Genomic DNA, 14,973 nt, shown 5'->3' with positions numbered 1-14,973 from the left:
GGAGTGGAGAAAGAAGCATGGTCTGTGTAGTGAAGCACAGTTGGGAGGTGGTTAGAGGAGAAGACATGAGTGGTTAGGATGTCTAAGGTAGTATGTTCCTGCATCTCTGAATAGTCTGCAAGTTAGAGGAGGGAAGTTGTCATTCTTGAGAAGTTTAAACAGTTGAAAAGCAAGTAGAAAGTCAACACGTTGTTTCATAGATAGACAGTTAGCTTTTTCAATGGTTTTGCAGTGGTGTTCATTTCTTGGTAATTAATCTGCAAATGTCATTTGAAATGGATTGCATGGTGGATATATTTCTTTCAGAAGTTGCAGCAGTTATTGGGAGGCAATATTCTAGCCTAAGCAGTAAGATACCTTTACCTATCACATTTCTACAGGGTCTGCACAGAAAAGATATAGAAAATATGGTAAAAAGGAAGTAGGTTTTTAACCGTACTACGTAAAACACAACTAGTTTTTCCATCATGAAATGCTGCTTGATTACTTAATTTAAAGTCAGCTCCCTACCCAAAGATTGTGACATGTTCAGACCTCTACAAGTCAGAATGTTTTGAGTAAAAAATATTCACATACTGTTTGTTTCAAAGAAAACATAATTTGGGGAAATAATTCTCATGAAATAGCAAGTAAGTGACTGTGTAGGTCATTAAATTATCCCAGACTCAGAGTGAGCTACTATCTTAAGCCACTGTAGTACATAGTGAGGGACACTGGAATGATGAATATGTCCAATGCAAACACCTCACAAATACAGCAGCACACATCGCCAGTTGACTTTCAGTAGATTTCCTGTCGGTTTGTCAATTATTTAATTGTTAAATTATCAATACTGTACTATAAGCCAATTTTCTACATATAATAAGTTTATCCAGTGAGTTGTGCGGGAAATTATCAGACCTTCCTTCTGTGGTACCTAGTAAGTACGGGTACAGGTTTGTAGCACTTCATGTTTTTTGGCAATACATTTTGGTCAGTACAGTAATGATTGTTATAGTTCAGTTGTTATTACATGTTTTTGTTATATTTCTCGCATTTCTTCAACAGATGAGGTCAGCACATAAGTTCTAAAGGCTGAAGTATCACACTCAAGTGAATGAGTTTTCTCTCTGGCTGCGCCTAGCTTGTAGACCTCTTTAATAATTACCTTAAGGAGGATGAACTCTTACTTAATGCAACCCTTTAAACCATGTTACGGCCTTTAATTAGTTGGCATTTTAATTATACTATACTCTATTTATTCTAAGGGCTGTAGATCTGTGTTTATTACAGGAATACTGGTGACAGTTAACCTAATGTGATTTGTGTTACATTTTGATTATATGTTATGGTTGCAACTGATTTAGGCTTTGTCTTCTCTGTTTTACCTCTAACCCTGTACTTTGTGTCCTCCCGCTAACTTCCCCATTCTCAGATTGTTTCCGTCATTGATTAGGAGACCATTTCCTTTGTGTATTTATTTCGGCTCCCTTTTTTATCTTGTCTTTATCTAAGTCCATTTATCTGTGCTTTAAGGAGGTATTGGGCTTTCTATATTAACTCGCTGAACTGCTTTAAATGTTTATTGACTAGTGATTTGTTTGGATTAAATTTTAAAACTGAATGTGGATTTTGGTTTTGTCCTATTAGCTAAATATGCTATATTGTGTCTAACATACACATCATAAACTTATAAACCCGATTCTTGACTTTTAATATTTTATTGAAAATAATGACTTTACTATATATGACTATATGAACAGAATAACTTACAGGACTTTAATTTTACTATATTATATTATTAATTTTGGCTTTAGTTAGGATCATGATAGAAAAGGTTCCTCTGACCTAGTTAATAGATATGTAAATAAATGATAAATTCTTTTAAAGCTTGTACTTTAGTATTCAATGTAATTAAAAAAGATGAACTAAACTTCTACTGTACACATGTTACAGAGCAGTCTGCATTGATTTTATCAACATGCGGGTTCGTGGGAAGACGTTAAAAGTCCAGCGGAAGACATTTCCAAGTAAAGATGGAGGTGATGCATGGTTATGGTATTTTCATGCAGATAGCAACTGGAAGCAATATGATGCAAAGGTAATGGATACAAAATGTTTCACTAAATGCTCTAGTATTTGAAAATAACAGCATCTGTTATGTTTTTTGACAAAGCTTTGTGTTTCAGTGCGACATCAGAGATACCTATCACTATGTTATGCCCACAGTCTATGTGAGAAGGAGACAGCTTGTTCTAATGGCAGAAATGTAACAGCCATCTCACAGATTCAACGCCTCCAGCCTTATCATTCCCTTGTGTCTCTGTCTCTTATAGGTTCATAGGTTCATAGATTAGTACTAGGCTAACTGCCCTTGTGAGCCATTTTAAGCCTAGCCAATTATTCCTTGTGAGCCTCAAACCCTGTACCTTGTGTTTGTAAGACAAACACCTTAACCATTAGGCCACTCTTCCAACCCTATCTTTGTTTTCTTTCATTGGCTCAGTCTTACTTTTCTTTTCCTTTACTTATCCCTGCAATTTCATTTTCCCTTCCTGGTAAATGTTCTAATGCCCATTGACTCTTTCTTCCTACTGTTGTTTTCTTTCACATAATGTAGTTATTCTAGAATTTTTCTGAACTCTGCCATTCCTAGTCATTCTCTGAGCAACTAGCTGTCACATTTTTTCAGCCATCTAACTCACGTTTAACATTTCTGAGCTTCTCTAGTTTACTAATTTTCATTTAGTTTTCCTTTTTGCACATACATTGCACTATGACTCTGCATTCCATAGCTAGGGCTGCTATCTTCTGAGATGTCAAAAATGAGACTGTATAGGTGTGTACAAAACAATGACGTTAACTCTGGTATGCCAGTAAAGATTATATTACAAGTGGGACAGGTCAAGAATATGATACTGTGGGACATACCATAAAAAAGGACATAACTATGTTAGCTGATAGTGCTGTGTTACTTATGATATTGTGTTCCCTATTATATCAGATAAAACCTTGGAGAAGATCTAAACCGCCTCAAAGCCCTATCGCTACACTCATTCTCCTAAGGAATGCTGTGCAGTCATTTATGCAATGCCTACAAGCCTAACTTCCTTTTTTTTGCTCCACTGCAAAAAAGAAGTTAGCCTACAAGCCTGACTTCATTTTTTGTGTGTGTTTTTTGCTGGGGAACAAACCCCGCCCCTGTACCCCCCCCCCCCATTTAAGTGTACTAACTCCACGGTTACACCGCCTTAGAGAAAACAGAGCAGCTCACATAGAGAGTCACTGCAAAGAGCACATTTGACTAACATCAGTGATTGAAACAACACTAATTTCATGAACGTTAATCATATCCTGCCTTAGGAATGGGGTCCATTCTCGTCATGGTATTAAGATTCAAAAAATGTGGAGAAATTAAACAGAGAGGAGTCAAAGCTGGCACACAAACACAAAGTTCTAGAGATAGTGAAATGACACAACAGTGGGCATTAGCATTGTACAAATACTGATTGGCACTAATTTGTATTGTAATCCCTATAATCTAAAATCACACCAGCATTGATTTTCTATAGCCTTACACACTTTTCTGTAAAATGTAAATCAGACAGTTGTGGTTTTGATGAAATGTAGATTAACTGTGAGACTGCTCTTGTACATGAAATGTGCCATAGATCAATGTCACATGCATGTATATTTATGTATATGTATTGGTTTACTTTCAAAATGTTGAAACACAAAATGTTGAAAATCAAAAGCTTGAGACCTTAATATTCAAAGATCTCAACATTGAAGACCATAATATCGCACTCCTGGACTTGCCCCACTTCAGGGCCCATGCTATCACTCATTTCTGAGTCCACACTGGAAATTATTGGGAATCACAGTGAATAAAGAGTTTATGTCCATTGTCACAAAAAGGTTTTTTGCTACATCCTTACTGACCAGAAAGGCACCTAATGATTCTAAAAAAATCACATATGTCCTTCTTAAAGCCCTTACTATAACTTAGCAAGGGTTTAAGCTGTTGGGCTAAATACTTAGATATGACTGTAATCACCCACTGTCCCACTGAGACAATAGGTCTCATAGGGGGATTAAATAGATTATTATGAATTTTGGGCAAGCGACAAATGAATGGGCAACCTGGATGTTCAACGTACAGGGATACAGTATGTAAGGAAGTTTTTGGTTAAGTATAGTAACTATACAGCTAATAAAATATCAGTTATATGTTCTCTGTTGAACTGGTTCTGGATAATAATGTCTTTACATTTAATGGAAATATATATCATCAGATTTTAGGTGTAGCTATGGGGACCCAATTAGCTAATAGCTACACTAATATTGTATTAGCAAAATGGGAAGAGCTTTATATTTTTGATTCTGAATTAAATGGCTTTAAAGATTGTGACTTAATATTTAATAAGGGTTTTGTAGGTGACATCATGTTGCTATGGGTGGGTACTATTCAGACACTTAAATTGTTTGCTGAAGGATTCCAAGATGGCTGCCGGCTAGACTAGTCCCTATTCACTGAGCTCCTCACTGTTATGTAACATCCGGCTTTTTTTTACAACTTTGGAATGATATTTTTCCTCAGTTTTTTTTACAAAAAGCTCCTCTGAGATTATTTCTACGTACTAGGATTATTTATTTTTTTGGAAAATTCAGCTTTGGAATTATTTTACCTCAGAACAGTTTTGGCTTCAACAGTTTTTGGGCACGTGCAGATTGAAGGCTCATCTCAGAATCAGCTATCCTGACTTCACACCTCTACTCTGGGCATGGCTGGCAAATCTGACTCCATGGAGACGCAGACAACCAAGGCCAAATTCTCTTCTATGCTTTCACCTGAGAAGGATACTAGTTCAAAAAGACTAAGAACCACTAAACAATCTTCTGAGATTATTAAAGTAAGTACTAAAGACATAAATGACTCTAATTTTCATTTAGATGAACTAAAAATGGCATTACAACCTATTCAAAGTGCTATACAAAGTTTCTCTGAACAATTTACTGATTTTGGTAAAACTTTAAAACAAATAAGTGAAAGAATGGACATTATTGAAAGTAAAAATATAGCCTTAGAAATAAGAGCAGACTCAGTGGAAAGAGATATAAAAGCTAAAGATAAGCTTATTACAGAAATTCAAGCTAAACTACTGGACTTAGAAGCTAGGAGCCGCAGAAATAATATCATTATTAGAGGATTACCAGAATCTTATGAGAATCAAAATTTATTATCAGTGACTAAGCAGATCTTTGAGGCATTACTAAACTGTGAGGCAACTTCAAAAACTGTAATTATAGAAAGCGCACAGAGCCTTGCGTGCCAGTCAGGATTCCACCTCTCCTCGGATCATATACACTAAATTACTAAACTTTCAAGATACTCATCATATTCTAGAAGTAGCTAAAAGCAAAAAACAATTTGTCTGGAATAATCATAAACTGTCATTTTCACAGGGTTTACCTCCACAAATAAAAATGAACAGACAAAAACTTTCACCATATTGTGCAGATCTCATTAAAAGAGGAATAAGGTTTCGTATGAGCTATCCTAACACTCTGTCTTTTAGTTATAATGACAGAAGATTTATTGTCACAGAACCTAAAGAAGCCAAAGACACATTCCTTAAAGTATTCAAGACGCTTCCTGAATCAGTGTCATAATATTACATTGCCTAATCAGCTGTAATTGCTGTTTTGTATCAGTCAGTATGCTTTCATTTATTAACTTGTTCTCTTAATATTTATTTGATTGATGACTGCTTTTATAAAATAGATTAATTAAGCTAGTTTCTTATTATGTTCGATTCGCTTTTATGGTCATTTAGTGCTGTCACCATCATAGAATATTATTATTTCCACAATCTTTAAGGTAACAGTATATGCGAGGTAGTAGCATAAAATGTATTATATAGTGCCATTGCTTTTAACTACAACAGTTTCAAAAACAGATTGGAGGGAAATCTTCAGGGCCTCGAGACATTACAGAGTTGCCAAAATATTCAGTTTCTTCTCAGCCACATCTCCGGATTATGCACGCACCCTCTCTGGGTCTTCAAGACTTCAGGATGATGTCAATGTCTTAAAATAAACAATGAACCCTTCCGTGCATCTGTACAATGAAACTTTAGTGAATTCCAGTTATCTGATACATGATTGCACTGTGTCTTGGCATCAGAAAAAAGATTATGACTCCTCACTTCAAGGCTGTTGTCAGTGTTCCTGTGGCTGAAACTAAAGAAAGTACCATTTATTTAGTGTCTGCTATTCATTATAATAGTCTTCTTCACTCGCAATGTGGACCAAGTGTTGTCAGGAGCCTTGCGTACTGCGAATGTCTTATCAAGGCTCTAGCAGGTATCGATGTAAATGTGGAAGTAATGATACTTCGCACACAGGAATGGAGCGGTAACGCTCATTGTTTATATATATAGAACTTTCTCTAAACTGAGAGCTGAAAACAAAAGTATCTATTATTTCAGGTTACAAGCCTTCCACAATGCGTTTCACTCAGAAAAAGCCTATTTGGTGAAATTTCAAAGTGGAGACCATTCCGAACACTGAAGAATGTAGTCTGTCATCTTAACTCATGCCAGATATTCAGTCAGTTTTATTGATTCAGCCATTATCATTTTATGCATAACAGATGATGCCCTTTAATTTTTCTGTAACTTTGGTATTGACTACAACATTTTTTTTTTGTTTTTTTTTTATGTTTTTTTTTATTGTTTTTTTTTAATGAACTTATACTGTCTTGAGTCAACACTTTTGGAACTCGACAGTTATACTTTAATACTGCAAATCAACACTTTGTATGTCCAATGTTTAATTAGTTTGTTAGCGTTACCAGAACATTGCCTTTGTCATTCTTTTTCTTTTGAAGCTTTCGCATCCCAGTCTTACTTAAGCCATTCAGATACCAAGTATTCCACTTTCTGCAAACTACGTCTGTCGGCAGTGCCATGCTTACCAACATATGTATTATGCTGTTTGCTACAATGCCATTTAGTCACTGCTACCTAAACAGACTGCTACATTATCTGTACTGCTCAAATGCTGCAATCTGTATGCTTAGTGGAACAGTAAATGCTTAGTTCTGTCATATTATTCTAGATTAGTACAGAATATGCAACACTTTCTTGGTGAGTTTTCTATCTGCACTGCAGTTTTAATTATTTTTTGCACAGTACTTATACTATCTTCCCCACTGCATGCCTTAGCATATGCATTCCCACATCCCTCAGTAAGTACAGCATCACCTTTAACTGATACAGAGTATGCCATCCAAGTGTCTCCAAATGGTATTACAGCTATAGGAGTTAGGAAGACAACTGTCCTAGACCCCTAAACAGTTCTTGAATATTCCAGTTCACCAAACCACTCTGGTTCCTAAATGTCATCATTGGTGTTTAATCCTTCATTTTATTTTGATTGTCAAAAGTATTGTGGCAACTTTCTCATTGGAACAGTAAGTCTCAATAATCATATATCTGCCAGGTTTCCTACAGAATCAGTACAGACATGTTTTTTGGTTCAAGTCAAAGGAATAGCTTCGAAGCAGATACGCTGATCGCAAGTGAGCTTTTGTCAGGAGCCGTGTGTACAATTAGTTATTTAGTGAAAGGCTCATGTGAGTATCGGCATATAGGGGGAAATGATGTTACCATCGGACATAAGAAGGTGACTTCATGGTTGTTATTTTTGTTATTAGTTTCTTCAGCGTCTGAAGTAATATTGTAAATGCTATAAAAACAACATGATTTGATGCTTTGGAGATAGTGTGTTCTTTTATCTCGTAGATTAAGTCATTAGACTTATATTATCTTATTATAATTAGAAACATTATCTTTATGTTAAGTTAGACAGTTAGTTACTAAACTAGGAGATTTTTACGGTGATGTCTCTATTTCAATTATTAGTTGCGCTATTTAATGTTATTCTTGCCTTACTGTCTATATGGTTGAAAGTATTTTAGTTGATTTGTCAAAATTTTATGAATGTCAGTTTTTTGTATGTATATTACAGGTATCAGGAAATTCCATGTTAACATATTAATATACATTATATTTAAATTTGAATGAAAGATTACTTAGTGTAGGCTGTTTATTGGGATGTTATGTTTAATTTTTAGTATATATTATGATAAAATGTTTAGTTGTATTGATGTTAAGCATAACTGAGTGGGGTGTAGTGTACTTTTATGTTGATGATTGTTGTTTAATTTGTATTGATGGGAACCTTACTATGATTAGTAATATTTTATATTTGAGCCCTATATTGGATTGTACATGAAAATTTTAGTTAATTAGTTAAGCTACATACTGGTTAAGTAAACTTATAATTTTATAATTATTGTAAATCATATGGCAAGTTGCATACTATATGCTTATTCTAGCTTTATGATGCAGGCTATATGACATGATGTTAGGCTGATTTACATGCACTAGATTTATTATTTGTTTTGATTTATTAGAGTATACTATTTCTTAAATATATATATATATATATTTTTTTTTTCCTTGTACATTTATATTATAATAGTAAATACATGAGGAAAATCACTTCAATATAATAACTATCTGCTGTATAGGAGCCTGTGATTATATACTGAACAGGGATTGAGTATGTTGGGCATCTTGAGTTTTGTCAGATGTGTAAATATGTTTAGTTTTATTAACATGGTTTTAGTCCTTTTTAGGACTTTACTTAAAGTTTATTCTGCTATTATGAAGTTTTTGGTAACCAAAAGTATTAATCCTATTTTGTTTTTTTTATCTTCCTTCTGTAGTTGGGGTATGGTGGGTAGGCACTAGGGTAGGGAAGAAGGAAGTGTGTAAGTTTAAAATTATTATTATTCTGATGTTTTTTTTAACTGAGAGTTATCATTTTACCAGGATTAGAATAGATTTTTTTTTAGATTATTTCAATTATTTTCAGGGTAGTACACTATATTTTCATCAAATTAATATCAATCTTCCATTATATTCATAACAAATTACTTAATAGTTGATTCTTGGAATATAAGAGGAATCCAAAATAAAGCCAAGAAATCTTTATTATTTCATCTGATATTTAAATCACAAGCCAATATATGTTTTATTCAAGAGACACATATTCCCCGGGATGATTGGGACAAAGAGAAAAACAAAAAAATGGATCAAAAAGATAGTAGCTTCTAGGGATACTTCTAATTCTAGGGGAGTGGCTATAATTATTAAACAAAAATTTCTAGGGAATATTATTGATGAGAAACATGACAATGAGGGTAGATGGTGCCTTTTTACTGCTACTATTCATAATCTTGATAAACCCCTTTTGGTACTAAATTTATATGGTCCTTGTAGTCAACAACATTTTTTTATTTTACAAATATATAATATACTCACTTCTTATAAAGATCATTATATAATAGTAGGAGGGGACTGGAATGCAGTAATAAACCCAGAAATTGATCGCACTAGTTGTTCCACTTCTTATAGTCAACAGGCATCTCTTGCTCTCGAAGATTTAATTTTGGAATATAATTTAATAGATCCATTACATCTTATAGAGCTCTCAAACAAGAAAGATATTTACACATATTACTCAAAATGTTATCGTTCATGGTCTAGATTAGATTTTTTTTTCTGATTTCTAGTACTATTTCAAAATATTTATTGGATTTTAGTATAGATCCTAGATTTTTTTCGGATCACTCTAGAATTTTACTAAAGTTAAACATTACTTATAATGCTGATAATATTGTTAAACAAAACAATTGGACAATGAACAACAACTTACTCTTAAACAAAGATATATGCAAATGGTGTACAGAAACAATTCAGGATATGGAAAACGAACTAGACTTAACAGACATTCCTTACGATATTCAATGGGCTGCTTGTAAGGCGAGGTTAAGAGGAATGTTTATTGGTAAGTCCGCATATCTTAAAAAGCATTTTAATAAGAATGAAAAATTTCTAAATTTTAAAATTCAATCTCTTGAAAATCAATATAGACTTAATCAAGATCCTGCTTTTGAAAAGCAAATTATAGACTGTCAAAAAGAACTGATTTTACTTCATCAAAACAATCTCTCAATATTAGATCAAAGATTATTAGTTACGTATTCAGAATGGGCTCAAGTACCTTCCAGAACCTTGGCTAGAATAATTTAAAACAATTTTGATACGCCTAAAATTTCATCTGTACTGTATAAAAATAAACTCTATAACACAGACAAGGAAATTTTACATCTTTTTACACTACTTTATACAGAGCTATATTCTAAACCATCCAATTCTACGGTTAATAATCATATAAATAGCTTTATAAGCTCTTTAAAATTCCCCAAGTTAAATGAAAATCAGCAAAGTTTACTTTCTGCTCCTCTAACTCTTCAAGAGATTTCTGAATCAATTGATAGACTTAAATCTGGTAAATCTCCTGGTCCTGATGGTTTTACACCAGAATTCTTCAAATCCTTTAAGTCTGTAATTGTTCCTTTTCTCTTTAAAGTGTACAATTACATAAAAATTAATGACATAATGGATCTTCATTGGAACACCTCTAAAACTATATTAATTTTGAAAAATAATAAAGAGAAAACAATCCTTTGTATTTATAGGCCCATTTCTTTAATTAATTTAGACATAAAGATTGTATCATCTATTTTGGCCAATAGATTGAAACAGGTTCTACCCTCAATTATATCCCCAGACCAAACAGGGTTTATGTCTCACAGACATGTATGGGATAACACCCTGACTTTGGAATCTATTATTCATCTCACAAAAAATGATATTAACCCAATGTACGCATTGATTCTTGATGCATCAAATGCTTTTGATAGAGTGTGTTGGGATTTTCTATTTCAGACTATGTCATGCTTCAATTTCCCCATATCTTTTATAAACTTATTAAAAACTTTATATAAGGAAATGTTTACCAGACTTTATATTAATGGCTACACATCTTCCCCTATAATGATTACCAGAGGTACGAGACAGGGCTGCCCTTTGTCTCCTTTTCTTTTTAATATATATTTAGAACCATTGCTATTATATATTACTCAAAACACGTTTCATAGGATTCCTAGGATTCTCAATACTAAAATATTTTCTCTGCTTTTGCTGATGATCTAGTTTTATATTTCCAAACTCCTATAACAGACCTTAGTAAAATAACAAATTCTATTGAACAATTTTCTCTTGCTTTGAACTATCTTATAAATCCTTTAAAAACTCATATTTTTCCTTTAAATCATATGGTTCATAAATCTTACTTGTTCTCTGATTCACAAACCCAAATTACTTTTGGTGTGAAATATTTGGGTATTAATATGGAACACAACAACCATTCTTCTTTTCAAAACAACATGAATAAAGTTTGGTTATCAATATTGTCTGACATGAGTAGGTGGGAACATTAAAAATCTATCACTTCTATCAAAAGCTGCAATAATCAAAATGAATATTCTTCCAAAATTTTTGTATCAATTCAATTCTTCTGATCAGATAATTCCCAAATCCTTCTTTGAAAAAGTTAATAAAGAGTTAGCTAAATTTTTGTGGTTCCCTAAATCGGTTAGGATCTCTTATTCTAGATTGTCAATTTTTAAAGATAAAGGCGGTTTGGGACTACCAAATTTTTATCTTTATTATTTAATTGTTTCAGCAAACAAGCTATGGACCATTTCTAAAATAAATAATATTAAATATATTCAGTCCCCGTCTTGGGTTAAGCTATGGTATCAATACATTTTATCTAAAAACATAAACCCAGAGGCCATTCCATTTATTTCTTTAGATATTATGAGCACCATTAAAATCTCTAACTTTCTTAAACAAAAGATCAAAGCTTTTCAGGAATTAATAAAAATGTTTAATCTAGACAAGATCTTTCATCTATTTCAACCACTTCATCTAAATCCTAACATAATGTTAGATAACTCACCATTTAACCTAACAAAATATCCTCTTATAAAGTATTTGAAAGTTTGGGATATCTTGAAATATAAAGACTTGACCCTAGCAAATTTGCGTAAGTTTCTGAAAGTTAATTGGAAGCATTCTATAATTTTACGTCAATTAAGAGAGGTGATTATGGTTAAGTATGACCTCATAAAACCAAAAGAACATGATCTTAAGAATTTAGACACGAAAATTAGAACACTATCGTCACCAGTGAAAATGTTATCAAATTCATATAAACTGATAAATAATTTAATACAAGGCCCGAATTGTCTTTTTTCAAATGTCTGGTTGAATCATAATTCTCAAATAACTGAGAATCAAAAACTTTTGGCTATTAGAAATACTCTGGAATATTCCCCATTCGTGAAATTGATGTATACACAATTAATGATTAATAATAATGCTTATCATACTCCTTATAAACTGATTAAATTTAATGCTAGTAAATCTCCATCGTGCACATGTTGTTCCTTTCCCCAAGCTGATCTTTTACATATTCTGTGGTATTGCCATTTTTCCCATAAACTCTGGACCTCTTTGAAAGTAAGGTTGCAGAAAATGGGTTATCATAAATCCACGTTGTCTTGGGAAATTGCTATACTTCATATACCGGTAGTATATCTTTCCAAAATGGATACTCATGTGTTTATATTTATTTGCTCTCTTATAAAACTTTACATTACTCAAAATTGGCTTGATCGTACTAAATTAAATTGGGATACTTTCAAAAAAATGGCTTACTTATACATTGATGCTCAAAAAACTATGATAAAGAGTCCAAAAAAAATGGTTTTGAAAAACAAAGTATTGGAGAAGGTTCTGAGTATTATTAATATTTAATAGCTTCTAAAGTTTTTTCTAGTCTTGGTTCATATGTATACTTTATTTACTCTCATATGTTAATTTATACTGATGTTTATAATTTTTATGTTATCATTTGTTTATTGGTTACCTATTGTATATATTGTATATATTGTGGTATGTTATTTTTTTTCTAATCCTAAAGAGTTGCAATCTGCTTACACAAGTTGTAAATCTTTATTCAACTCCTAAAAAGTCTTTATTTACAATGTATGAAGGTTGTTGTTATGTTATGTTTATAAATCAATAAAAAGATTTTTGAGAAAAAAAAAAAATTGTTTGCTGAACAGCTGCATGGTACTACTGACTTTCTTCATTTTGATATGAACTTTTCGGCTAGTGAGATTAGCTTTTTAGATGTGAGATTGCTAAAGACTAATGATATGGCGCAGACTTTTATACATAGGAAAGATGTACAGACTACTAGGTATGTTCATAATACCAGCATGCACCCTAGACACATCCATAAAGGCATTGTAAAAAATCACTTCCTACGAGCAAGTTGGCTTAACACTACAGAGGATGGTTTTAAATCTGAAATTGATAGCATGACTAGTGACTTCATATCGAGAGGTTAAGATAAGAAACTATTAGTAAGTAAAGCTGATCACGTTGCAGCTGAATGTTGTAGCTCAGCTGGACCTCATTCGCCTAGAATGAACACCTTGGCTTATGATAATAATACAGTAATGACACCTGAGAAACATGATTTAGGTTATATAATGAAGTATAACAGACATTCGCATCAAATACAGAGCATTATTGAAAGAAATTGGACTATTTTACAATCTGATGGTGATATATAAAAAGGATAGTTGGAACAAAATCTTTTTTTTTATTTTTAAGAAGGAGAAAAATTTGAAACAGTTATTGGGTTATAAGGATGTTAGATCAGAAAGACAGGTATTCCAAGTATAAAGAATAAAGTCCCTTGTTATAACTGTGTGTATTGTAAGTATATTTACACAGATGTGGAATTTATACATCCCATTCTTAAAACAAAATTCTCTTTCAACACATTTGGTACATGTACTAGTGAGAATATTGTGTATTTAGTGAACTGTGTGAGATGCTCATGTTTCTATATATGCAAAACTCACTGTAAATTGAAAGAAAGGATAGCTTTGCATATATCAGAAATTTGTAGGGGAACAGAAACAAATGCCCTAAGAATAGGGTAATGACAATACATTTAAGTTTAGGGTACTTCAAAGAATCTATGTAAATCACAGAGGAGGTAAACTTTTTTAGAGCAGAGATACCACCATGTCTCAATAAGGTTAACAGCATTAAACCTATTTTAAAGTTTAAACATTCTTATGTTTAGTAATGTGATTTTATATGTGATTTTTATGTGAAGTAGTTTGTATTTACCTTTAAGTGGAAATGGATGTGCAATTAATTGGTAAATTATTTGATTTGGTTTTTAATATGATTGGCTGGTACTGAATATATAATGAATTGTTTTTACTGAGGTTATGTGTATTGAAAAAGAGTGTTGACTCAAAAGTTTTACATTAAAACTCTTATTGTGTGGACGCTCGTGCCTTGATTTATTTTGTTTGGTGCATTTGGACTATTAAGGTACATTTAGCTGTTGTTTCTACCTGCTTGTTCTGTGCATTTTGGATTCCTCTACCACCACCTCAGGCAGCTGGGGCCTTGATTTACCATTTCACCTACCAGATGGCACACTGAAAAGTACAGCATCCACCTATGCTGCACCGAAGATTCAGCAATCCCTCTGCCTGATCTGGGAATAAAATCCATGGCCTTGTGCAACAAAGGTGGCATGTGGGTAGCATCCACCTATGGTGCACCGAAGATTCAGCAATCCCTCTGCCTGATCTGGGAACAAAATCCATGGCCTTGTGCAACAAAGGTGGCATGTGGGTATACTATCTACTGTGCCACTGACACAGTGTAATACTACTCCTTAAGAATTTTTTGCTTGCTAAAATCAGGGTATTTAATAGTTTGTGTTTTTGCAGGAGGCAGGTCTCCCTGCAGTCCCATGAGGGGGGTTTGTCCCCCATCTGCACTCCCATGTGGGGTTCTGTACCTCACATCCCTGCTACTACTTCATAGGATGATAGGAGGTTACTACAGTTAAGGGGGGTTGGGAATGGCATACTAGTTAAGGTGTTTACCTCACAAACAAAAGGTACAG

At 33.2% G+C, this 14,973-nt stretch overlaps 1 protein-coding gene across 2 annotated transcripts in view; it reads left to right on the top strand.

Moving 5' to 3' along the window:
- The window catches only part of LOC122815197, a 366,575-nt gene that overhangs the window by 231,152 nt on the left and 120,450 nt on the right, over positions 1 to 14,973 (top strand). For both annotated transcript variants that reach the window (XM_044087491.1, XM_044087490.1), the window contains exon 5: positions 1,936 to 2,080. In XM_044087491.1, coding sequence (XP_043943426.1) covers positions 1,936 to 2,080 — 145 coding nt within the window. The remainder of the gene's footprint in view (positions 1 to 1,935; positions 2,081 to 14,973) is intronic.

Source organism: Protopterus annectens, chromosome 11.part0 (assembly GCF_019279795.1).
Source record: "Protopterus annectens isolate FY-2018-M chromosome 11.part0, PAN1.0, whole genome shotgun sequence".
Classification (NCBI taxonomy): Eukaryota; Metazoa; Chordata; order Ceratodontiformes; family Protopteridae; genus Protopterus; species Protopterus annectens.
The sequence above is the reverse complement of the archived record's forward strand: the minus strand, read 5'-3'. Positions and strand labels throughout refer to the sequence as shown.